General features: G+C 46.9%; 2 protein-coding genes across 2 annotated transcripts in view; both read left to right on the top strand.

Annotated features, from left to right (window-relative positions):
• The window catches only part of LOC141212819 (general transcription factor II-I repeat domain-containing protein 2-like), a 57090-nt gene extending 37700 nt beyond the window's left edge, over positions 1-19390 (top strand). The window contains exons 2-4 of the mRNA XM_073665126.1: positions 18724-18978; positions 19062-19185; positions 19269-19390. Of these exons, the coding sequence (XP_073521227.1) occupies positions 18724-18978; positions 19062-19185; positions 19269-19390 (501 nt within the window). The remainder of the gene's footprint in view (positions 1-18723; positions 18979-19061; positions 19186-19268) is intronic.
• LOC141212798 (uncharacterized) overlaps positions 1-25824 on the top strand; it is a 158302-nt gene that overhangs the window by 109343 nt on the left and 23135 nt on the right. The gene's annotated exons all lie outside the window — the stretch shown is intronic.

Here is a 25824-nt window from a genome sequence, read left to right as displayed (position 1 = left end):
AAAAAAATACAGTTATATGAAAAAGTTTGGGCACCCCGATTAATCTTAAGCTTAATGTTTTGTAAAAATTGGTGTTTTTGCAACAGCTGTTTCAGTTTGATATATGTAATAACTGTTGGACACAGTAATGTTTCTGCCTTGAAATGAGGTTTATTGTACTAACAGAAAATGTGCAATCTGCATTCAAACAAAATTTGACAGGTGCATAAGTATGGGCACCTCACCAGAAAAGTGACATTAATATTTAGTAGATCCTCTGCCTCTAGTCGCTTCCTGTAGCTTTTAATGAGTTCCTGGATCCTGGATGAAGGTATTTTTGACCATTCCTCTTTACAAAACAATTCCAGTTCAGTAAAGTTTGATGGTCGCCGAGCATGGATAGCCCTCTTCAAATGATCCCACAGATGTTCAATGATATTCAGGTCTGGGGACTGGGATGGCCATTTCAGAACATTGTAATTGTTCCTCTGCATGGATGCCTGAGTAGATTTGGAGCAGTGTTTTGGATCATTGTCTTGCTGAAAGATCCATCCCCTGCATAACTTCAACTTTATCACTGATTCTTGAACATTATTGTCAAGAATCTGCTGATACTGAGTGGAATCCATGTGTCCCTCAACTTTAACAAGATTCCCGGTGCCGGCATTGGCCACACAGCCGCAAAGCATGATGGAACCTCCACCAAATTTTATTGTGGGTAGCAAGTGTTTTTCTTGGAATGCTGTGTCTTTTTGCCGCCATGCATAACGCCTTTTTGTATGACCAAACAACTCAATCTTGGTTTCATCAGTCCACAGGACCTTCTTCCAAAAAGAAATTGGCTTCTCCAAATGTGCTTCTGCATACCTCAGCCGACTCTGTTTGTGGCGTGCTTGCAGAAACGGCTTCTTTCGCATCACTCTCCTATACAGCTTCCCCTTGTGCAACGTGCGTTGTATAGTTGACCGATGCACAGTGACACCATCTGCAGCAAATTGATGCTGCAGCTCTCTGGAGGTGGTCTGAGGATTGTCCTTGACTGATCTCACCATTCTTCTTCTCTGCCTTTCTGATGTTTTTCTTGGCCTGCCACTTCTGGCCTTAACAAGAACTGTCCCTGTGTTCTTCCATTTCCTTACTATGTTCCTCACAGTGGAAACTGACAGGTTAAATCTCTGAGACAGCTTTTTGTATCCTTCCCCTGAACAACTATGTTGAATAATCTTTGTTTTCAGATCATTTGACAGTTGTTTTGAGGAGCCCATGATGCCACTCTTCAGACGAGATTCAAACAGGAGAACAACTTGCAAGTGGCCACTTTAAGTAGCTTTTCTCATGATTGCATACACCTGGCTATGAAGTTCAAAGCTCAATGAGGTTACAAAACCAAAAAAGTGCTTTAGTAAGTTAATAAAAAGTAGGTAGGAATATTTAAAACAAGAAAATGATAAGGGTGCCCATACTTATGCACCTGTCAAATTTTTTTTGAATGCAGATTGCACATTTTCTGTTAGTACAATAAACTTCATTTCAAGGCAGAAACATTACTGTGTCCAACAGTTATTACATATATCAAACTGAAATAGCTGTTGCACAAACACCAATTTTTATAAACATTAAGCTTAAGATTAATAGGGGTGCCCAAACTTTTTCATATAACTGTATATATAGCAATTACATTATTCTGACAAGAACAATTTTTTTTTTTTCCTCCCCTTTTTACCCAAAAATATAACTTTGTTTTTTCATTCACATAGACGGAGGGCTTGTGTTTTGTGGGACTAGTTGTTGTTTGGAATGACAACATTCAATTTAGCGCATAAAGTATTGAAAAATGGGGGAAAAAATCAAAGTAAGGTTATTATTTTTGTTTGTTTGGGTTTTTTTTATGAACATTTAAAAAAAATGTGGTTTGTGAGACCATTTTCATCTTGCGAAGACCTAATTTTATAAAATGATCCCATTGATGGAGTTGTCGACTTTTTCTTGTGAAGAGATCAGTAGTTACAAGTTTCTGATTGCATTTTTGGGAGGGTAGTAGAGTGACCCAAAAACCACAACCACAACCATGGCGCTTTACTGTCCTTTACAGCATTGACCCGACGTGTAATAGATTTATATATAATGAAATATTGTACTTATGTCAATGTAGCAGAAACAAATATTGTTTTACGCTTTTTCTTTTTTATAGTTGGCCAGAAAACCGCAGAACCTTAAGCAGAAAATGACATGAATGAGAACATCTGCCCGGCTTGTACCGGATCCGGGGGTGTTACGTACAAGGCGAAGGTCCCAGAATAAGGATTTGCTTCATTTTGGTGCAGAGTTTCTAGTAGTTTCTGGTTGCAAAATACAGCAAAGGGGTTTCCAAGATAACCACACAATAGAGTAGGTATTAAAGCAAGTATAGTGGTACTACAGAAAGTTAAAACTTAACATTTATTACAAATGAGTAAAAAGTGATACACAAGTCGCAAGGACCTAAAAACAAAAATATGCCTGCCTGTGGTTGTGAATAACCATACTAATCAATAACTCATTATGTCCAGGAATAAGAAGATATGTTATACAGACATAGTCTACCCGTAACATAACACAGATACAGTGGCAAAGAAATAGTCGAGCTCTCAAGACAATGTCTCAGCATATAAGAACCTTAGTACATTTAAACTGGTTATGGTGAGCATTTAGATCTTATATATAATAGTGGAACGACCTCACCAAATAAAATGTCGGTTCTTGCTCTCTGGCTTTAAGACAGCTCCATGTGGTGGGGCATCCAAACCTTTTCAGCCTCCAGCAACACACAGCACACCGCTCCCAACGCGTTTCATTGCCTCAGCTAATCATCAGGGGAGAAGAGGGTGTCACACAATATAAAAGCTGGCATCAATCACTCAGCCTATCCATTAGACAGCACCTCTTCTCCCCTGATGATTAGCTGAGGCAATGAAATGCGTTGGGAGCGGTGTGCTGTGTGTTGCTGGAGGCTGAAAAGGTTTGGATGCCCCACCACATGGAGCTGTCTTAAAGCCAGAGAGCAAGAACCGACATTTTATTTGGTGAGGTCGTTCCACTATTATATATAAGATCTAAATGCTCACCATAACCAGTTTAAATGTACTAAGGTTCTTATATGCTGAGACATTGTCTTGAGAGCTCCACTATTTCTTTGCCACTGTATCTGTGTTATGTTACGGGTAGACTATGTCTGTATAACATATCTTCGTATTCCTGGACATAATGAGTTATTGATTAGTATGGTTATTCACAACCACAGGCAGGCATATTTTTGTTTTTAGGTCCTTGCGACTTGTGTATCACTTTTTACTCATTTGTAATAAATGTTAAGTTTTAACTTTCTGTAGTACCACTATACTTGCTTTAATACTTAGTTTCTGGTTGCTACTGTTACAGGCAGATTCCGTCTGCATAATACAGCCAGCACCGCCTCAACCCCTCCATGCATGTGGACCCCGGCACAAACACTCCGGCACATCCTTTTATGCTAAGACATTAATAATTCTACAATTATCACACACAACTTATATACAGAAACCTCCCAACCGTCCCCGATCCAATGGGACTGTCCGGCTGTCGCTGGAGGTCGGGGCTATGTCCTGACGAGCTGTGTTCTGTCAGGACAGTCTGTGTAGTACAAGAACATCTCATGCCGTGCTGCTGTGATCGCTCCTGGAGAGGGGCAGCATCCGCTCCGTACACCTCGTACACGCCCGGCTCCGCACGCCTCGTACACGCACGGCTCCGCTCCGTACACCTCGTACATGCCCGGCTCCTCTCCGCACGCCTCGTACACGCCCGGCTCCGCTCCGCACGCCTCGTACACGCCCGGCTCGGCTCCATACGCCTCGTACACGCCCGGCTCCGCTCCGCATGCCTCGTACACGCCAGGCTCCGCTCCGTACGCCTCGTACACGCCCGGCTCCGCTCCGTACGCCTCGTACACGCCAGGCTCCGCTCCGTACGCCTCGTACACGCCAGGCTCCGCTCCGTACGCCTCGTACACGCCAGGCTCCGCTCCGCATGCCTCGTACACGCCAGGCTCCGCTCCGTACGCCTCGTTCACGCCCGGCTCCGCTCCGCATGCCTCGTACACGCCCGGCTCCGCTCCGTACGCCTCGTACACGCCAGGCTCCGCACGCCTCGTACACGCCCGGCTCCGCTCCGCATGCCTCGTACACGCCAGGCTCCGCTCCGTACGCCTCGTACACGCCCGGCTCCGCTCCGTACGCCTCGTACACGCCAGGCTCCGCTCCGTACGCCTCGTACACGCGCGGCTCCGCTCCGTACGCCTCGTACACGCGCGGCTCCGCTCCGTACGCCTCGTACACGCGCGGCTCCGCTCCGTACGCCTCGTACACGCGCGGCTCCGCTCCGTACGCCTCGTACACGCGCGGCTCCGCTCCGTACACCTCGTACACGCGCGGCTCCGCTCCGTACACCTCGTACACGCGCGGCTCCGCTCCGTACACCTCGTAGACACGCGGCTCCGCTCCGTACACTTCGTACACACTCGACTCCGCTCCGTACACTTCGTACACACTCGACTCCGCTCCGTACACTACGTACACACTCGACTCCGCTCCGAACACTTCGTACACACTCGACTCCGCTCCGAACACTTCGTACACACTCGACTCCGCTCCGAACACTTCGTACACACTCGACTCTGCTCCGTACACCTCGTACACACTCGACTCCGCTCCGTACACCTCGTACACACTCGACTCCGCTCCGTACACCTCGTACACACGCGGCTCTACTCCGTACGCCTCGTACACACGCGGCTCTGCTCCGTACGCCTCGTACACACAAGGCTCTGCTCCGTACGCCTCGTACACGCGCGGCTCCGCTCCGTACGCCTCGTACACACACGGCTCTGCTCCGTACGCCTCGTACACACGCGGCTCCGCTCCGTACACCTCGTACACACGCGGCTCCGCTCCGTACACCTCGTACACACGCGGCTCCGCTCCGTACACCTCGTACACACACGGCTCCGCTCCGTACACCTCGTACACACGCGGCTCTGCTCCGTACACCTCGTACACACGCGGCTCTGCTCCGTACGCCTCGTACACACGCGGCTCCGCTCCGTACACCTCGTACACACGCGGCTCCGCTCCGTACACCTCGTACACACACGGCTCTGCTCCGTACACCTCGTACACACGCGGCTCTGCTCCGTACACCTCGTACACACGCGGCTCCGCTCCGTACACCTCGTACACACGCGGCTCCGCTCCGTACACCTCGTACACACACGGCTCTGCTCCGTACACCTCGTACACACGCGGCTCTGCTCCGTACACCTCGTACACACGCGGCTCTGCTACATCCACACTGTAAACCCCTCCTGACCCCACACATAAACTTCAGCTCATCCAGCACCATGACAACCAGCACAGCAGAGTCCTGCATCCACTGAGGCCCCTGATCATGTGACCCCTGACTCCTCCCCTCCTGTGACCTCATCACAGCTCCTGTGCGCACAGAGCAGCCATATATGTGGTGACGGCTCTGCAGGTGGAGGTATGTGGAGACCCCCATTACTGGGCGCAGGGGGCATTAACCCCTTCAGCACGGAGACTCTTTTGGGATCTTGTGTTGCCCCTTTATAAGAATCATAAGGTTTTTGTTCTGTTTCCTGTAATAGATACATACGACCCAACTATGGAGACAGGAAGGGAGGAAACGTATTGTTCTCATAGTACAGGACCCCTTTACTGCCCCACAGTGTTATGCCCCCATTATACCCCTTATGCAGTATGTATGATGCCCCCACACAGTGTAATGCCCCCATTATGCCCCTTATGCAGGATGTATGATGCCCCCATTATTCCCCTTATGCAGGATGTATGATGCCCCCCACAGTGTAATGCCTCCATTATGCCCCTTATGCAGTATGTATGATGCCCCCACAGTGTAATGCCCCCATTATGCCCCTTATGCATGATGTATGATGCCCCCCACAGTGTAATGCCCCCATTATGCCCCTTATGCAGGATGTATGATGCCCCCCACAGTGTAATGCCCCCATCATGCCCCTTATGCAGGATGTATGATGCCCCCCACAGTGTAATGCCCCCATCATGCCCCTTATGCAGGATGTATGAAGCCCCCACACAGTGTAATGCCCCCATTATGCCCCTTATGCAGGATGTATGAAGCCCCCACACAGTGTAATGCCCCCATTATGCCCCTTATGCAGGATGTATGATGCCCCACACAGTGTAATGCCCCCATTATGCCCCTTATGCAGGATGTATGATGCCCCACACAGTGTAATGCCCCTTATGCAGGATGTATGATACCCCCACACAGTGTAATGCCCCCATTATGCCCCTTATGCAGTATGTATGATGCACTACACAGTGTAATGCCCCCATTTGCCCCTTATGCAGTATGTATGATGCCCCACACAGTGTAATGCCCCAATTATGCCCCTTATGCAGTATGGATGATGCCCCCCCAGTGTAATGCCCCCATTATGCCCCTTATGCAGTATGGATGATGCCCCACACAGTGTAATGCCCCCATTATGCCCCTTATGCAGTATGAATGATGCCCCACACAGTGTAATGCCCCCATTATGCCCCTTATGCAGTATGGATGATGCCCCACACAGTGTAATGCCCCCATTATGCCGCTTATGCAGTAGGTATGATGCCCCCATTATGCCCCTTATGCAGTATGTATGATGCCCCCACACAGTGTAATGCCTCCATTATGCCCCTTATGCAGGATGTATGATGCCCCCACACAGTGTAATGTGCCCCTTATGCAGTATGTATGATGCCCCCATACAGTGTAATACCCCCATTATGCCCTTATGCAGTATGTATGATGCACTACACAGTGTAATGCCCCCATTTGCCCCTTATGCAGTATGTATGATGCCCCACACAGTGTAATGCCCCAATTATGCCCCTTATGCAGTATGGATGATGCCCCCCACAGTTTAATGCCCCCATTATGCCCCTTATGCAGTATGGATGATGCCCCCACACAGTATAATGTTCCCACAGTACCGCCTGAGGTTCTGCAGTTGGAATAAGTCCTGAGGTTTTACAGTTGGAATAATCCCTCTGGAGTTGGTTTTCCCTCTGCCTGCTCCCCTACATGTATACCCTCGAGCATGTATACTTGCATGTAGGGGAGCAGGCCTTAGTAGATATCGAGGCTTTGTACAGTAATATATCGCATATGGATGGTATCAGAGGAGTAAGATGTTTATTTAAATCCAGATCAATAGAGTGTAGCAGACATAATGACTTCATGGAGGATCTTCTAAAATTCATTCTTACTCATAACTTGTTTCTTTTTGACAAGAAGTACTTCCACCAGCTCAGGGGTACTGCGATGGGGAGCCCCTGTACCCCCTCATCTGCTAATCTATTCCTGAGCTGGTAGGAGGAAACCAAAATACTCAGGGATGATTATAAGTGGTGGCAACCATATATTGGGGCATGATATAGATATATTGACAACATTTTTATCATCTGGTCAAGGACGAGTGAACAATTTCTTGAATTTGTCAGGGAACTCAATATCCATAGAGTGGGCCTTAGATTTATATCAGAGTTTAATTATTACCAGTTGCCTTTCCTTGATGTACCAATCAAGAAAGTACGGGATGGGAGCCAGGGTTGTGGAGTCGGTAAGCCAAACCTTCGACTCCTACTCCTCAATTTCCATGACACCGTCTCCGACTTCACGACTCCAACTCCACCAAAATGGGCACCGACTCCAACTCCACAGCCCTGGTTTGGACCCTAGGGACACTCATCTACCATAATCTATTAAAGTGCGATAGCCACCACCGCATCCTACTAAAAAAAAAAAAAAAAGACAATATCGAAGGGCCAATGTTTACAGTTGAGCAGAAACTGCTCTAATGTCACAGATATTAATATACGGGCAAAAGACATGAAGACCAGATTCATGAAAAAAGTACCCACAGTACATTTTGGATTCCGCACGATTGTTTGCAGAAAAACAGGAGAAAGAGACACTCCTACATACCTAACCAAGACACCAAGAAAAAGATGGGATAACACAAGTAATAGGAACTTGTGACAATCAGAGTGACCATATCTTTAATATCCTCAGAAAACACTAGGATGTACTTGTGGCCGACCTGGACCTGAGGGTGCTGTGTGATCTACTCCCACAATAACTTTCAGAAAGGGTTGGTCAATTAGGGACCGTTTAGTGCATAGTTTCTAAAAAAAAATACTGCACCCAAGGGGACATGGCTGGATAGAAGAATCTGTGGTTTCTTTAGATGTGTAGAAAGTTGTACATGTAATTGGATGAGACCATGTAAATCTTTCTCGAGTTCCTCTACAGGTAAAACCTTTTTCCAGAGGGATTATTCCAACTGTAAAACCTCAGGACTTTTATATATGGCCACATGCACCTGCCCCCTAGATTATGTAAGCACGACCAAGAGGCAGTCTAAGAGGAGTGTGGAGGGGACATTTGGGCGAAATACTCCATGGTTGGGTGTCACGGGTGTGTCAGAGGTGACAGACAGTCGCCCTGCAGGGGTTTGCAGGGGATCTCCACGTTTGGCAATGCAGACAGCTGCCTAGATGGGAGGCTGTGTTTAGGACCCAGATTCTACCTCCATTTAGTCTGGGTGTATATATACCTGGTGTGTCTATGTTGGCATCGCCGGGTATACTCATTTCTACTTGGAACTTGGCTAAAGCAGCATCACGTCCTCTTTGGAGTCTTGAGGCCGTGAGCCCTGTTGGAGTTTCTTCTAAAGCGAAGTTGTAATTCCCCTATGTTGTCTTTCCCTTTGGTCTTTAGAGTGGTAGCGGAGGTTGACTAGTGCTCACCTCCTTCCACCTCCAGCTATAGCCTTACGACAGGGATAGTTGGGCGAGGCATGTGATGGGTGACAGCTGCGGAGGCTGTATAGAGACGTTAGGGGGAGAGAGGGTGATGCTAGTCCAGATTAGGAGGTCACCTCTTCCCCCTTTTCCCTAGTGTCTGGGCTCCCTTTCCCTTTCTCCTCTGTGTTGCACTCACACCTGGCGTGACTCTGTGTTGCACTCACACCTGGCGTGACATCGGGACACCCCATTAGTGAGACACATGAACAGTGCACATTGAGGTGAAACAAGAGACATCTCCTTTTGCATCATTAAGGTGGTTAAACCCAATGTGAGAGGTGGTGATCTCAATAGATGTATCCTCAAAAAGGAAAGTGAGTGGATTTCCAGACTGGATTCACTAGGCCCTAAGGGACTGAATGAGCAAATTTCCTATGCCTGTTTTGTATGAATACAGACCCATTCCAGATTACATTTTAGGATTTTATACTCTACCCATTGCTACTCAGTTCCCTGTGAACGAGGTTCACATATTGTTTTACTTCATCAAGATATCTGAGCTTCTATATCAGAATTATTTCTTATATCCCAATTATACTATTTAGTAACTAACGAGTGTGGTGTTCCTTGTGTATCTCTAATTATGCAATAGGGGTCAAATATGACCATTTAGGAGTATACTGTGGGCCACCATCCCATATATTTTGTGATAAAGTAGATCCACATGCCGATTGCATGATGGGAGGATGTGCAATACTTGTTTTTAGTCTCCCATGATGCTGATCTCAGAGAGAGGATTTTTCTGTTCTTGGAATGCAATCCAATACCATATGCACTCGGTGTGGAACGCAGACATCTGGACATGCACATTTGTGGACAATGATCCTAGATGGAATGATAACTGCGGGCATGAGCAGTCACAGGTACGAGTTTCACGGCGGCAATCAGTTTTTCTGGTGTTTCAGCATAAAGCACGTCACTTCCGGACATGCACACTAGGGGATGGACATTATCGAACCTATAGCTCATGAGAAGTAGCATAGGCGCAGTATATTATTGTAGACAGACTCTATTCTGTATATCCTGTGACAATTCACCTCTAGGAATGGGAATGAGCCTTGGAGGGGTTTTGGATGAAGTGGGATATTTAAACATGGACACCTGGCTATTAGGCACACTATGCTGAACATCATGAATTATCATCCCTCTATCAAGCCTCCTAATGAACCTGTTGGGAAAATACGTTGAGGCGGATTATTGAAACATTCTCTGAGTACCATACCCTTTCCTTTATACATATTGTAGGGGTTTTACTCACTGGGGCACAAAGGGAGGAGAACAGGAAGCATGTTCCTTTAAAATTTCATGTGGGTTTATTACTTCATAAACCCAGAAGCCAAACAGAAAAGCAAATAGCCTTTAGATCAGGCAAACAAAGTAAATGTCCTTAGCGGGTCTCTGCTCAGCCAGGCCTGTGTGGCACACAAGCTGGGGTAGAGTCCAGTGTCCTGGCTTGGTCTGAAGACAAACATACACAGGAGGCCTTCTACCTCTAAACACACAGACCATGTGCCAAACAACAGCCTTCATTTTATAGGCTGTTAACCACACCCAGAGGTGAGGTATGTGGGTAGCTGGACCCGCCCATTCTCTCCTAGCTACCCGTAACCCGGCTCCCAGGTGCACCAAACGATCCTCTTAGTGCTTATGTGCCCTAGAGAAACACTCCGGGTTACTTCACAGAGACCAGCCATCTCTGTGACACATACCTCCCATCGACTACGCGACCATTAGCCACTTTACATACCTCTCCCCCCTCTGCCTAAAGCCGTGGGCTTGACACCTTTTACTACCAGACAGGGGATTCTCGAGAGAGCATGGGCATTATCATGTAGCTTCTCTGCTCTATGGTCTACAGGGAAGTAGGAGTCCTGTAGGGCTAAAAACCCGAGGGTAACTCTGTCATTTTTTCACTTTTTTCCCTCATCCATCTGAGTGGAGCATAGTCGGATAATAATCTAAATTTTCGACCTAACAGTACGGTAAGGTGTCCACTGCACACTTTATAGCCGAGCGTTCCTTCTCTATGACCGAATAATTTTTCTCGCAGGAGGACAGCTTTCTACTCAGGTAGTGGACTGAGTGCTCTTCCCCGTGTATCTCCTGGGAAAGGACTGCTGCTAACCCGACATCTGAGGCATCTGTCTGGAGTATAAACTCTTTCTTGAAGTCCGGGGCAACCAGGACCGGTTGCCTACACAGTTTTTGAAAGGACGTCTCCGCCTCTGCAGTCCACTTGGCCTTGGCTGATTTTGTCCCTTTAAGGAGGTCAGTCAGGGGTGCGGCCATCATGGCGAAGTTTGGGATGAATTTCCTGTAGTATCCCACGATTCCCAGGAAGGCTCTGACTTACTTTTTCGACACCGATCTCAGCCAATTTTGGATTGCTTCTACTTTAGTATTTTGGGGTTTTATCTCGACTCTACCCACTACATATCCAAAGTACTTGGCTTCTTATTTCCCCATGCCACATTTCTTCAAGTTTATTGAAAACCTCACCTTCCTCAGAGCATCAAACACAGCCTGAATCTTTTCCAGATGACTCTCCCAGTCTGGACTGAAGATAATAATATTGTCCAGGTATGTTACGACATATTTCTTATGGGATGCAAGGATGCAATCCATAGCTGTCTGGAATTTTTCAGGGGCCTCCTGCAGTCCAAACGGCATCCGGGCATACTGGAAGCATCCGTCTAGCGTAGAAAACGCAGTCTTCTCTTTGGCTACCTGTGCCATGGGGATCTGGCAATATCCCTTCGTCAGATCCAAGGTGGTTATGTGCCCTGCTTCCCCAAGCCTCTTGATCAGCTCGACAACGTGTGGCATGGGATATGCATCAAATTTGGAGACCTCATTCAACTTCCAATAGTAGAATCTCCAATCACCATTGGGATTTGGGACCAAGACGATCAGGCTCGACCAACTGCTCTTGGATTCTTCAATGACACTGAGCTTCAGCATACAAGCTACCTCTTTGGATATCAACTCTTGTCTTGCCTCAGGTATCAGATAGGGCTTCAAGTTCACCCGCACATGTAGCTCCGTCAGAACCTTGTGTTCTATGACCCTTGTGCAGCCCGACAATTCCAAGAACAGATCCCTGTTCTTCTGCATCAACTCCCGACACTGCTGTTTCTTGGCCTTCGTTAGCATTTCCGCTATTGCGACTCCTCCAACGTCACCTTCTAGCTTGCCCAGCAAGCATGGAGCTTCCACAGCCTCTCTGTCTTGCCACGGCTTGATAAGGTTGATGTGGTATATCTGGTACGGCATACGTCGTCCCGGTTGATGAACCTTGTAGTTCACTTCACCCACTTTTTCCACCATCTTATACGGCCCTTGCCACTTGGCCAAGAACTTACTTTCCACCGCAGGAATTAGCATGAGGACTCCAGTCTCCCGGATTGAATTGCCTCACTCTGGCTGACCGGTTGTAGACTCTGGCATGAGCTTCTTGTGCCTGGAGGAGATGTTCTTTTACGATGGGCATCACCTTCACAATCCTCTCCTGCATCAGAGCAACGTGCTCGATGATGCTCCTGTGGGGCGTGAATTCGGCTTCCCAGATTTCCTTTGTGACATCCAGAAGACCCTGCGAATGTCAGCCATACAGAAGTTCAAATGGCGAGAATCCTGTAGAGGCCTGTGAAACCTTTCGGTTGGAGAACAACAGATACGGTAGGAGACAGTCCCTGTCTCTACTGTCCCTTTCTATGTCCTTCCTCAGTATACTCTTCAGAGTCTTGTTAAACCTTTCGACTAGGCTGTCTGAGGATGGTATACTGAAGTCCTCAGTTGGGAGATTTGGAGGGTTTTGCATAACTCCCTCATCACCTTACTCATATAGGGAGTTCCCTGGTCGGCGAGTATCTCCCTTTGGTAAGCCTGTTGGGGAAAAACGTGGACCAACTCACGGGATATATTCTTTGTGGAGGAGTTTCTCAGTGGAATCACTTCAGGATAGTGTTTGGCGTAGTCCAGGATAACCAATATAAATTGATGCCCACGAGCAGATTCAACCAGGGGACTGACCAAGTCCATAGCAATTCTCTCGAACGGCACTTCAATAATGGGCAATGGCACGAGGGGACTTCAAAAGTGAGAGGTGGGGTCGGTTAACTGGCACGTAGTGCAAGACCTGCAATACTTAAATATTTCCCGGTGACATCCGGGCCAATAGAACCTTTGTAAAAGATAATGCCTTACCAACACCAGATGCAGCAAGCCTCCATGATAAAGGCGGGGCCAGCACATGTGCAAAATACTGATGCAGACAGCCACTCACTAACCTACCAATTCATGGAGGGAGGTGGCTGTCTAGTATTATACATGCCCACCGATGGAGTGTGCATAGGGCGCCAGTCACACAGATATGTGCGGTGCACAGTTTCTGGCTTGTAGCTTGTTGATGACACCCATACTATTAGATCAGGCGGGCTGGCCAGCACTATATACGTGTACCCCCACAAGACAGATGCCCCAATTCACCCAGCCAACACTAAAGAGACCTGGCCGCATCCTGCAAAAAAAATGTGCAAAAAAGATGAAAAATAGTGTAGAAGATAAATACACCACATGAGGTATTGGTCGATATTTTGGCCAAAATACACAAGCTCGCAACCCAAACGTCAAGGGTCCTCATACTTGCGAGTCCTAACACTAAACATTAAAAATGGTGAACATTGGACATAATTTCAAAAAACATCACAGTAAGGCTGTATGCCCACTATCCATTTTTTAAGCAATTCCGCTGCAGAAACGCTTAAAAAACGCTTGGTAGAAGGTCTGCCATGTTCCCCAATAATAATCCCATGTGCTGTGCATATGCTGTGGAAATTTCCGCTGCGGATTATCATTGCGGAAAAATCCGCATCACTACCAATTATTTTGCGTTAGCGCGGCGTTTTCACCGCCATTGACTTGCATTGGAATGCATGTAATCCGCATCATTGCATCTGCAGATGCGGAATCCATGCGTTTCAGTGTGCGGATGGTACCCGGGTTTGGAGAAGAGGAGACTCGTCTCCGGACCCGGGTACCATAGAACCTGTAAAAAAAGAATAAAATGAAAAATATACATTATACTTACCTTCTGATGGCCCCCGGTGTCCTTAGCGATGCGTCTTGGCTTGCTGGCAGCTCGCGATGGTCTGAAAAGGACCTGCCATGACGTCAATTAGTCATGTGACAGGTCACGAGACCGCTGACGTTGGCAAGTCCTTTAGTCTACCGCAAGCTGCCAGCAAGCCAGGACGCATCGGATAAAGACACCGGGGGCCATCAGAAGGTAAGTATATATTTATTTTTTACCATACTTTCGGTCACAGTATATAAATCCATGCCGGTTGCATGGATTTATATAGTGTGACCAAGTTGTCAAGCACTTTCCAAGTGATGCTAAAATCGCTTGGAAAGCGCTTTTCAATGCGCATGCGGAAATGCATGTGAAGAAAGCTTCACTTCCGTACAATCCGCATGCGTTTTTTTGTGCCAGGGAGATGCAGAAATGCTCAGGAAAAAATCCAGAGCATTTCTGCATCGTGGGCACATAGCCTAAAAGATAATGCCTTACCAACACCAGGTCAGATTACCAATGCACTGCAGGATGCAGCAAGCCTCAATGATAAAGGCGGGGCCTGCACATGTGCGAAATACTGATGCAGACAGCCACTCACTAAACTACCATTTCATGGAGTGAGTGGCTGTGTAGTTTTATACATACACACCGATGGAGTCTGCATAGGGCGCCAGTCATACAGATATGTGTAATGCACATTGTCTGGCTTGCAGCCTATTGATGACACCCATACTATTAGATCAGACGGGCTGCCAAGCACTATATACATGCAAGACCACAAGACATGCCCAATTCACCCAGCCAACACTAAAGAGGCCTGGTGGGGTATTTATCTTATACACTATTTTTCATATTTTTTGCACATTTTTTTGCACTGTGCATCACACATATCTGTGTGACTGGCGCCCGCCCTATGCAGACTCCATCGGTGTGCATGTATAATACTACACAGCCACCCCCTCCATGAATTTGGTAGGTTAGTGAGTGGCTGTCTGCTTCAGTATTTTGCACATGTGCTGGCACCGCCTTTATCATGGAGGCTTGCTGCATCCTGCAGTGCATTGGCAATCTGACCTGGTGTTGGTAAGGTATTGTCTTTTATTGTGATGTTTTTTGAAATTATGTCCAATGTTCACCAATAGAACCTTTGCACGATCCGTTCCTGCGTTTTTTCCACTCCCAGATGTCCCCCCAAGACATGTGAATGGGCCATGTCCAACACCTTCCGTCTTAAGGGGCCCGGCACTATTAACTGCTCCACACTCTCCTCCCTCACATTCTTGACCCGATACAACAACTCCTTACTCATCATAAAATGGGGAAACCTTGTGTGAGCCCCCGACTTCTGTGCAACCCCATTTATAATAGTGACATTATTAAAGGCTTCCTTCAGAGTTAGGTCCCTATGTTGGGCAGACCCAAAATTCTCGCTGATCACCCCTAACTCTGGAATGGCAGACTCAGGGGGCACTACCTCCTCATCCCCCACAAGGACACAAAAAGGAAACCTGTCTGACTCTGGGTGTGGTGATACCTCATTAGGGTTAATTTTTTTCTTATCTGAACCAGCGAACCCAGAACCCTTCCCCCATAGATCCCAAAACAAGCAAAAGTCCCAGCCTATAATAATAGGGTGCAACAAGTCCTGAACGATGCCGACCTCGTGGGACTCTGTACCGTGGGCGATTTCAATGTCCACTCTGGCCCATAGTGTAGTCTTTAGCATCGCCATGAATGCACTGAATGCCGACTTTTTTCCCCGGGATAATTTGGAGAGGAAGGGTGGCCCTCATAAGGGTCACCAGGCTCCCGGAGTCTAGCAGTGCCGGTACTTCCCATCTATTCACCTTCACGTGACATGCTTGTGGCCCCTCTCTGGGTGGACAGTTCACACTGCACCCCGGATAAGCATAATATGAACAATGTTGTCCTATGCTGCAGTCCATCGACTCAAGGGTCAGGGGACAACGGGCGGCTATATGGCCTGGGCCATGGCACCTCCAGCAAACATCACCTGTATGAACCTTGGGCACCACCTCCCTCGTCCATTTGGACCTTGGAAGTCCTACCACCTTTTGGGCCTCCACCCCCTGTTGGGAACTCAAACATGTAGTGGGCTGCCTTCCCAAGGAACCTTCAACCCCCTGGTATCTCTCGATCAGTCCAACCAGTTCATCAGCATACCTGGGATCACCCTGGGCAACCCAAGGCTGTATGGGCCTCGGCAGGGAGTGCACAAACCGGTCCATCACCACCCACTCTACCATCTGCGCAGGCATTGAGGACTCTGGCTGCAGCCACTTCTGGACCAGGTGCAGCAGGTCAAACATTTGGGACGGAGGTGGTTTGTTCTGGTGATACAAACCCGCTGTGCCCTGATAGTCATTGTCAACCTCAAGCGTGCGAGAATCTCACTTTTTAGCTTGCCATACTCTTTGGCATCCTGCAAAGCTAAATCATAGTACGCCTACTAGGCGTACTTCTGGGGCTCTCCAAGTCAAGTATGGCGACAGTGCCTCTGCCCACTGCTCTTGTGGAAATTTCTCCCTCTCGGCCACCCTTTGAAACAGCATCAGGAAGGTCTCCACGTCATCCCCCGGGGTCATTTTCTGCAAAGCCCGTCATACCGCCTTCCGGACATGGGAGTCATCAGTCGGACCTGGGGTTGGAGTGCTCGTCCTGTCCTGGATAGCGGTTGCCAAAAGCTGCATCTGCTGATGTTGTTCCTGCTAGTGCTGCTGGATCTGCTGTAACTGCAGCCTGTTGGTCTCCTGTTGATGCTGCTGCAACCGGACCAGGTGTTTCAGCAGGTCCTCCATTTTGTCTGGCGATGCTTGCTGGCTTGCGACAGACTTCACCCAGGGCATGCAGTCCATCCTGTAGCACTCACACGTCTCTGCTGGGAACGCTGCCCGCAAGTCTAACACTAATTGTGGAGGTTTTACTCACTTGGGTATGACAGGAGGAAAACAGGAGGCATGTTCCTTTAAAAGTTCATGTGGGTTTATTGCTTCATAAACCCAGAAGCCAAACAGAAAAGAAAATAGCCTTTATATCAGGCAAACAAAGTAAATGTCCTTAGCAGGTCTCTGCTCAGCCAGGCTTGTGTGGCACACAAGCTGGGGTAGCGTCCAGTGTCCTGGCTTGGTCTGAAGACATACATACACAGGAGGCCTTCTCCCTCCAAACACACAGACCATGTGCCAAACAACAGGCTCCATTTAATAGGCTGTTAACCACACAAAGAGGTGAGGTATGTGGGTAGCTGGACCCACCCTTTCTCTCTTAGCTACCCGTAACCCGGCTCCCAGGTGCACCAACCGATCCTCTTATTGCTTATGTGCCCTAGAGAAACACTCCGGGTTACATCACAGAGACCAGCCATCTCTGTGACACATGCCTCCCATTGACTATGCAACCATTAACCACCTTAGAATACCATGATACATATCTGGTTTTATGATCACCCCACGGCTGATGAAAGGGAATCTGTCACCCTCTGGGACTTATCTGACCTCTAATATTGGCATACAGGTGATAGAAATGTGAATCTATACATACCTGAATGCCTCATATTAGAGTTCTGTTTGCTGTGAAATGGCTTTTTATTCAGTGAAGATTCTGATGCTTGCTGGCCGTGGGGTAGTCGGTGGAGTGGATTCCCTTTAATAAATACTCACTTAGCTCCATTCTTCGTGCAGATACTAATAAATACAGGACCTATGAGATTTTTATCATTATGATAGTTGGATAGTTAGGAGTGTATCATCCATAGCAGCAGCCCACAGGGCCACTATGGTGCCCGTGAAAAAACACAGAATTTGAGCTTGGTTTAAGTTGGTATCCATGCAGCACATAGACGCATGTTTACTATGGCCATAGATCAGAAAAAAAAACTATAAGAAGAAAAATTATCATAAACCCTGCTGTAAATAAATAAATAAAAAGCAAAAGTGCATTTAAATAAAATAGGGTTCTTAGTAACACTGTTTTTGATCAAAAATAGCATGAAAGCTATCCCACCATGGCAAGATGAACCCATTCGGGATAGTCCTACTCTGTTTAATATTAAAAACCTTACCATGTATCAAAGCCTCAAACTTCTGTGTGTGAATCAGACATGAGAACTAATGTGATAGAAGATTACAGTCCGGGGAAGACGGGAAACATTCATATAGACGACCGGTGGAGATGTAGTCAGTGAAGAACTCTGGCCAAATATGTTTGTAGAGCCTTAGTAGAAGATGAAGATGTCTTCGTTCTCCTCATGAAGTAGTTATTTCTCATGTCACGTGTAATGAATATCCCCTGCAGTATTGCTAATGCCGATTCCAGTGTCCGTAAATGAGACGAGAATTAGCTTTATGGAAGATGAGTCTTTGAGAAACGTGTTCAGCTACAGACTCCGAGGAAGAAACTGCTTGTTGTCTGTGGCCTAAAATATATAGGTTTTATTACTAGATGTAAAGCAGAAAACTAAATACTGTAAAATAATATATCTCATATGTTTCCCCTTATTATCTCCAGTAATTGTATTATTACACAATATCAGATCCTCTCAGTGAAGATCTTCTATTTAAGAGAATTTTCCTTATGGACCCATCAAAGACGGATATGGATAGAGACAAGATGGCAGAGAGGATATTACACCTCACCCTAGAGATCCTCTTCTGGCTTACTGGAGAGGTGAGAGATTCTGATGACGTCACATTACACCATTCTTATCTATGGGAATAAAAGATGAACAGAACTGGAGAGGTGAGGACTTTGGAAATGTCTGGAGGGAGATTTATTAATGTGTCTCTCCATAACCAGGATTACACAGTAGTGAAGAAGACCTCTAGTGAGCGCTGTCAGGACCATGTGTCTGAGGGATGGGAAAGACTCCTGAGCTCAATCACAGGGCCTCCATCTCACCCCCTGATACATGAGGACATCAATGACCAGAAGATCCTAGAACTCACCTACAAAATGATTGAGCTGCTGACTGGAGAGGTGACACTGCTGGGAATGCTGGGACATTATACAGTAACGCTATGAAGGGATCGGGGGGATGACTGTATCATTGTATGTGTCAGGTTCCTATAAGGTGTCAGGATGTTGCTGTCTATTTCTCCATGGAGGAGTGGGAGTATTTAGAAGGACACAAAGATCTGTACAAGGACGTCATGATGGAGGTTCCCCAGCCCCTCACATCACCAGGTAATAGACAGGACTAAATACACACTGCCTATAATTATCTGTATGTAAAGAATGAATTCAGTCCCTGTATGTGTTTCTTCCAGATCTATCCAGTAAGAGGACCACACCAGAGAGATGTCCCCATCCTCTTCTTCCACAGGACTGTAAACAAGAAGATCCCAATGTTCCTCAGGATCATCAGGTAGATGGAGAGAAGGTGTCATGAGATCTCCCCTATGATGTGTAGACGGCTGTGAAGGTCTTGTGCTCAGTCTTGTTTTATCCACCAGTATTATATGTTTTATACTAGTGTAATGAGAACGGTGGAGATGGCAGGATTAGAGCTGATCATAGATGGGACTTCTCATCTGTTTGTGACTTTTACAATATTTGTTTCAGGGTGAAGATCTGACCCATATTAGTACTATAGAGGCATATGTAAGGGGTGATGAGCGGTGTAAAGAGGAGATTCCTACATATGACTACCCAGGTGAGTAGTGACCACTAAATGCAGAGAAGTCAGAGATTCTTCTCAGTCACCGGCTGTGGCTGCTTTATCAGTGGTGTAGTCCGGCCGTATCACAATCGTGTGATCACCATTTTGCCTCTAGACCACAACATTCTCTTCCACCCAAAACTGTTCAAATGATTTTGGGCATTGAAACCCTTTTCCATAGAAGTTACAACCTGGATTTTCCACATATTCCCTGTGATTAGGAGACGTTACCTGCCCAGATCTGTAAACCACAAAGCCAGAAAATCACTTGAAGAAAAATATTATGATGGTCCTGTAAGAGAAAGCGGAGGGTAATGATGCTGTTGGCTTCCTAGATCCCTGATATCTTATTGGATGAATCTACCTTCTCTCCCTTCTCTGCTGCTGAATGTGCTCATATGGTCCCTACAAGACCAGGTCCAGTCTTTCTGGCCAAACTTCACCTTTATGATCTACAGCATTAAATGTTGAGGGCCAAGTGTGAATTTCTGTACAATAACAGCAGAGTTTCCCTTTATCCTGAGTTTTAAATTTCTTTTAAAACCAACTAAATTCAAACCAGATTGTGATAAACTAAACAAAAAAACAAACATTACACCTGTGCCATGATATATATCTCTCAGCTAAATTTAAGACACCTCATCTCTGCACTATTATAAAAAGTTGTCTTTGAATGTGTAATATTTTTTCTTGAAACTCATCTGACAGAAAATATTGTCCCTTATGATAGTTCAGATTGCCAAGAGTAGTATTGAGCGAATTTGTTCGGCGAATGTTCGAAAGTTTCAAATTCGGCATGAATATGGCACATTCGGATTCAACATCGCAAAGGTGAGCAAATTTTCTTAAAATCAAAAAAGTTAGATGAATTTGCGCTGGACCGCGAATACAGGGCTACCACGGCGCTTTGTTAGCATAGTGCAAGTGTATGATGGGCGATGACATGTGCCAGGTGAGTGTGGGGGCTGGGGAGAGCTTAGAACAGGTCAGATCAGCAGCGCACTGTTTTTTGTTTTTTCCTGTGGGCGGTAACTTTAACTGAGGAAAGCGCGGCCAGCCAATCATAGCGCAGGAAGCATCTACACTGCCCAGACATAAGGGCTTCTGCAATTGGCTGCAGAAATCACATGTCCTCTCAATATAAAAAGCGGCCATGTTCCCTCAGCGCCATTCTATCCATGTCACTGCTGGAGACAGACGCAGCTCCGTGTTCTCCTGTGTAATGAGAGGTATTAGCTAGATAGATGGGCGCTTGTATCGTAGTCAGATAGTGTAGATAATTCCTGGCCTGTGTACCTCTGCAACCGCTGGTGCAGCACATTTTTGGTGTTCTTGTGCAAGTACTGAGATTCTGACAGAAACAAAGGGCCCATGCCATACAATAGTGCTGTGCACCGCTGGTATAGAGCTCCATGCCTCAGTATACCTTGAATCTTTTTTTGCAATTGCTAATGTGATCAAGCAAGCGCAGTGCACCTTTTCATTTAGTGGGGTTGAAATTGTGCTCTGCAGAGTCTGCGATTCTTCTTATTGCAGAGCACAAAATCAGTTTTTTTCTGTTGCTATTGTGATATTGAAAGCTGTGTGCACTAGTTTTTTTTTAGTGTCTGAAACCAACTCAAGTTCAACTCCACTAAAATAGTATCTGAGTAAAAAAATAAATTTTTCCTCTTGCTGCGCCCAGTCAAAAAAATATTTTTTCCTGTGCCAAAAGTCATACCGTGCTATAAGTCAGCTACTACGTCAGTGGCTTTCAAAGTCAGCTGGACGCAGAGCTTATGCAGTGTAACCCAAAAATATTTTTTGCTCTGAGTAAAGTGATACAGCTGGCTAGATCTGAGTTTTAAATATTTTGGAGCATATATTCTATGTCATACTGGCCTCATCCACATTCAAAAAAATAATTCTTCTGTTCCTAAAGTAATACAGTAGGGGACATCTCAGTTTGAAATTGTTTGGAGAATATCTTGTAGGTTTTATCGGCCTTATGCACACTAACAAATTTCTTTTGTCTGTTAGTAACCTTATACGGCAGGCCATATCTTACCTTGTCATTTAGTGTCGCTGAAATTCAGGTGGGTGCTGTGTTATTGCACAGGAAAAAACGTATTTTTCTTTAGTTAATTGCGTGCTTCTACCATTGAATCTGATCAACATGAGTGGGAAAAAGAGAGGGCGTGGTGGAAGGGAGAATAGGCTTGGTATTAAAGGTGTACGTGGGGTATGTGGTAATGTTAGTGAAAGCACCACGTCACAACTGCCCAACTGACTGTAGCAAACGACAGATGGGCGAGTCTGTAGAACTCTTCACCCATTCTACACCATGGACATAAGAAGTGTACTCCAAACAGTCACAGAGTAAAGAGGAGGAAAGCATCTGCAGCGATGCCCAAAATTTTTTTAGCTTGAATTCGGGGCAGGATGAAGTAGGGTCCGAGCAGATTCCTGACCCTCGTCACCAGACGTTAACCGCAGGGGAGGGAGGTGATCCCAATGAGACTCGGATACCTGAGGCTCATGCGGACTGTACTGTGCTGTCAGGGCAACAAGAGGAGAGGGGTCACTCTGAGGGCGAGGAATGGGATAACACATTGGATGATGACGAGGTTGAAGATCCTACTTGGTGTGAACCCATAGTCACGCAGCCGAGTAGCTCATCTGAGGAGGTGGAGTAGGATGACGAGGAGGTTATATTTCGCCCTACGGCGCAGACATGGAGTGATGCAAGCACGAGGAGCACTGCATCCTTAGCCACAACCGTGGCTGTGGCCAGCAGCTGTCATGGGTCTGCAGCTCGCAGTGGCAGCAAGGGTTGCCTAGTATGGGCCTTTTTGGTCACTGCAAAAGGATGAGCCAACTCACGTTTTTTGCAAACTTTGCGATAAAAAACTCAGTAAATTTGACTACTACATGCATGAACGTTCACATGCTCAAACAACATTCTTTACCCTGCGAATCTTACTGCGCTGAAATGCGGAACAGCGCACCTCAACAACCATCATCTGCCCCAGCAAACGCATCCGCTGCTTCTTGCTCCTTCTCTGTTACCGTGCCAAGTATTGTCACGCAGGTCTCCCATCGCAGAAACTCTGGTTCTTTACCCGCTTCAGTCAGGCTGAGTGACAGCCCTTCAGCTGTAATGGAAGCGGACACACCTGCTGTGTTCGTTTCAACGAACACACCGCATGTTTCTAAATCCACCGTAACATCTGCACCTCACTCACACTCCACCAGTTTTTCTGGTTCACCATACTCCGCTCTCTCAGCACCTTAGCCAGCCCTCGGTCCCGCAGTTGTGGTCACGTAAAAGATTGTTTCATTCTACGCATGACAAAGCTAAGAGGTTGAACACCACCATCTCCAATCTGTTGACCACGTAAATGCTGCCTTTCCGCCTGGTAGATACAGACTGTTTCCGAAAAATGATGGCCGTCGCAGTCCCCCAGTACCAGTTGCCCAGTCGCCATTACTTCTCTAAGAAAGCTGTGCCTGCGCTATACCAGCATGTCGCCGACAACATCACCCGTTCCTTGTCTAAATCTATGTGTGCCAGGGTGCATTTCACCTCAGACACCTGGATGAGTAAGCAAGGCCAAGGGCTTTACATCTCGCTGACTAGGCACTGGGTGACTCTGGTGGCTGTGGGGGCAGGCGGGGAAGGAGCTGCTCCACAAATCTTGGAATCCCCAAGGCTTGCAGGAGAAACCTCTGTATTTCCCACTTCCTCCACTGCTTTTGCATCCTCCACCTCCTCTAGGGCCTCCACCTGCGCACTCAACCTCTGCCTTAACAAGACACCGCGTTCCAAGGTGCGGAGCGAATACACACCACCTCCGTACTGCGCAGTCAGGGCTCTCCATAATCAGGCAGCCTTCAAATTAATATGCTTTGGAGATCTCAATCATACAGGTGAAGAGTTGTGGGCAGCTCTCCAGGCTCAGTTTGAGCAATGGCTGTCTCCGCTGAACCTAGAACCAGGGAAGGCCGTGTGCGATAACGGTGCGAACCTGTTATTGGCCCTAGGCCTAGGCAAGATCGGCTCACGTCCTCAACCTGGTGGTACAGCGATTTCTCCGCCACTATCCTGGCCTGGATGAGCTGCTTCACAAAGTACGGAAGCTGTGTGCTCACTTCTGACGTTCGCACCCCTCATGTCATCGACTTGCATCGATACAGAGGTCTTTGTCCGTGCCAGTTAACAGGTTGATCTTCGATGGCCGACGCGGTGGAATTCCACTCTGCACATGTTGCAGCAACTGTGCCAGCAGCAACGAGCTCTGGCGCAGTATGTCATGACGTATAGCTTGGGGCAACACAGTACGGACTTGGAGCATATCACGTTTGTGAAGTGGGAACAGATTAGGGACCTCTGCACATTCTGCACGGTTTTGAAATGGCTACTAAACTGGTTAGCACTGACGATGCCATCATCAACATCACTATTCCGGACATATACATGATGGAGCAAACTTTGAATAACCTGCAGCAGGAGGTGCTGGCCCCAGAACAAGAGGAGGATGCGGAAGGGATACCAATGTCTCAAATTTCCAGACTGTCGTCACACAGGCTTATGCCAAGTGACGCTGGATTACAGCGATCGAGGGGGTTTGGTGATACCAGGCAAACTGTTAGTGAAGGTGCAAGAGCCGAAGAACTAATGGAGGAGGAAGAGGTGATGGGCGAGCAACTGTCAGAGGATGAAGAGGATAATCATCCCCTCTTGTTTGAACGTGGTTGGCTGGAGGGGACTTAGGAAACAAGCATCAGTGTTACGCAGCCCACAATACAGCCTGGCTTTGGACCTCCTGGAAGAGCCCGACATATAAGTGCCTTCTTGATGCACTATCTGCAACATGATCCCTGTATAGCTAGGATTCGAAATAATGCTGACTACTGGGTTGCCACTCTGTTATAACGTGGATCTGAGTCAATTTTGCCAGATGCTTCCCGCCCTGAAAAGGGACCCGCTTATGTTGGAGTATCGAAACAAGCTTTTAAGCAACCTTTAATAGAGGTTTTCCCCAAGATAACAGTGAGGCACACAGTGTGCGTCGCAGCTGTAGTCTTTCAACCTCCGGCACGTCAGCTCGTCAACGCCAAAACATTAGCAACAGCAGCAGAGTAAGTGGCAGAAGCAATTTCTGGGAGTCCTTTCACACATTTTTTGCACAAGCTCGTGATGACATTGATGCCACTTCGGTGATGTTAGGCCCTCATTTAGGGCAATGTGAACACTCCTGGTTATGTCTCCATCTCCTGGGTTGGCTGTACTGGAAGAGGTGTGGGTTTTATTTACACTATTTCTACTGTAGTGAAATTGATTAGACGTTGCTAGTGTCTGCCACAAATTTTTTTGAAATATGGAGAATCATGATTGGGTCTCCATCTATTGGGTTGGCTGTAGAGGAACTAGTTTTGGCCTCCTTTGCAATACTTATACTCTAGTGAAATTGATGCCACTTCGGTGGTGTTAGGCCCTCATTTAGGGCAATGTGAACACTCCTGGTTAAGTCTCCATCTCTTGGGTTGTTTGTACTGGATGAGATGTGGGCCGCTAATTTTTGGAAATATGGGGAATCCTGAATGGTTCTCCATTCATTGGGTTGACTGTAGTGGAAGAGGTTTTGGTCTCCATGCATTTCTATAGTTATGGAGTGAATGTAGTGAAATTGAGCATTTGGTGCAGATATTGTTCTCCCCAAACGGGTACGCAAACATAATAAACTCAAAATAGATTTTCAAAAAGCAACCATCAGCCGCCCCATCAAACACCTCTGCTGCTTCTTCCTCCTCCTCTGTTACCGTGCCAAGTTGTCACGCAGGTGTCCGACAGAACAAGCTGTATACCCACTGCAGTTAGGCTGAGTGACAGCCTGTCAGCTGTAAGTGAAGCGGACATGCCTGCTGTGTTTGTTTCTCTGAGCACACCACACGTTTCTTAATCCACCGTAACATATCCACATGCACCTCACTCACGGTCTATCGGTTTGTCCGTTTCACCATACTCTGCCCTTTCTCAGTACTGCAGCCAGCCCTCAATCCCGCTGTTGTAGTCACGTAAAAGACTGTTTCATCCCACACACGACAAAGCTAAGAGGTTGAACTCCACATTCTCCAATCTGTTGGCCACGGAAAGGGTGATCTTAGGCCCTATTTTTTTTAAA

This window comes from Phyllobates terribilis, unplaced genomic scaffold (genome assembly GCF_046119375.1).
Source record: "Phyllobates terribilis strain yellow unplaced genomic scaffold, ASM4611937v1 Scaffold_186__1_contigs__length_3700242, whole genome shotgun sequence".
In the NCBI taxonomy this organism is placed as follows: Eukaryota; Metazoa; Chordata; class Amphibia; order Anura; family Dendrobatidae; genus Phyllobates; species Phyllobates terribilis.
This window is presented reverse-complemented; position numbering and strand designations above follow the sequence as displayed.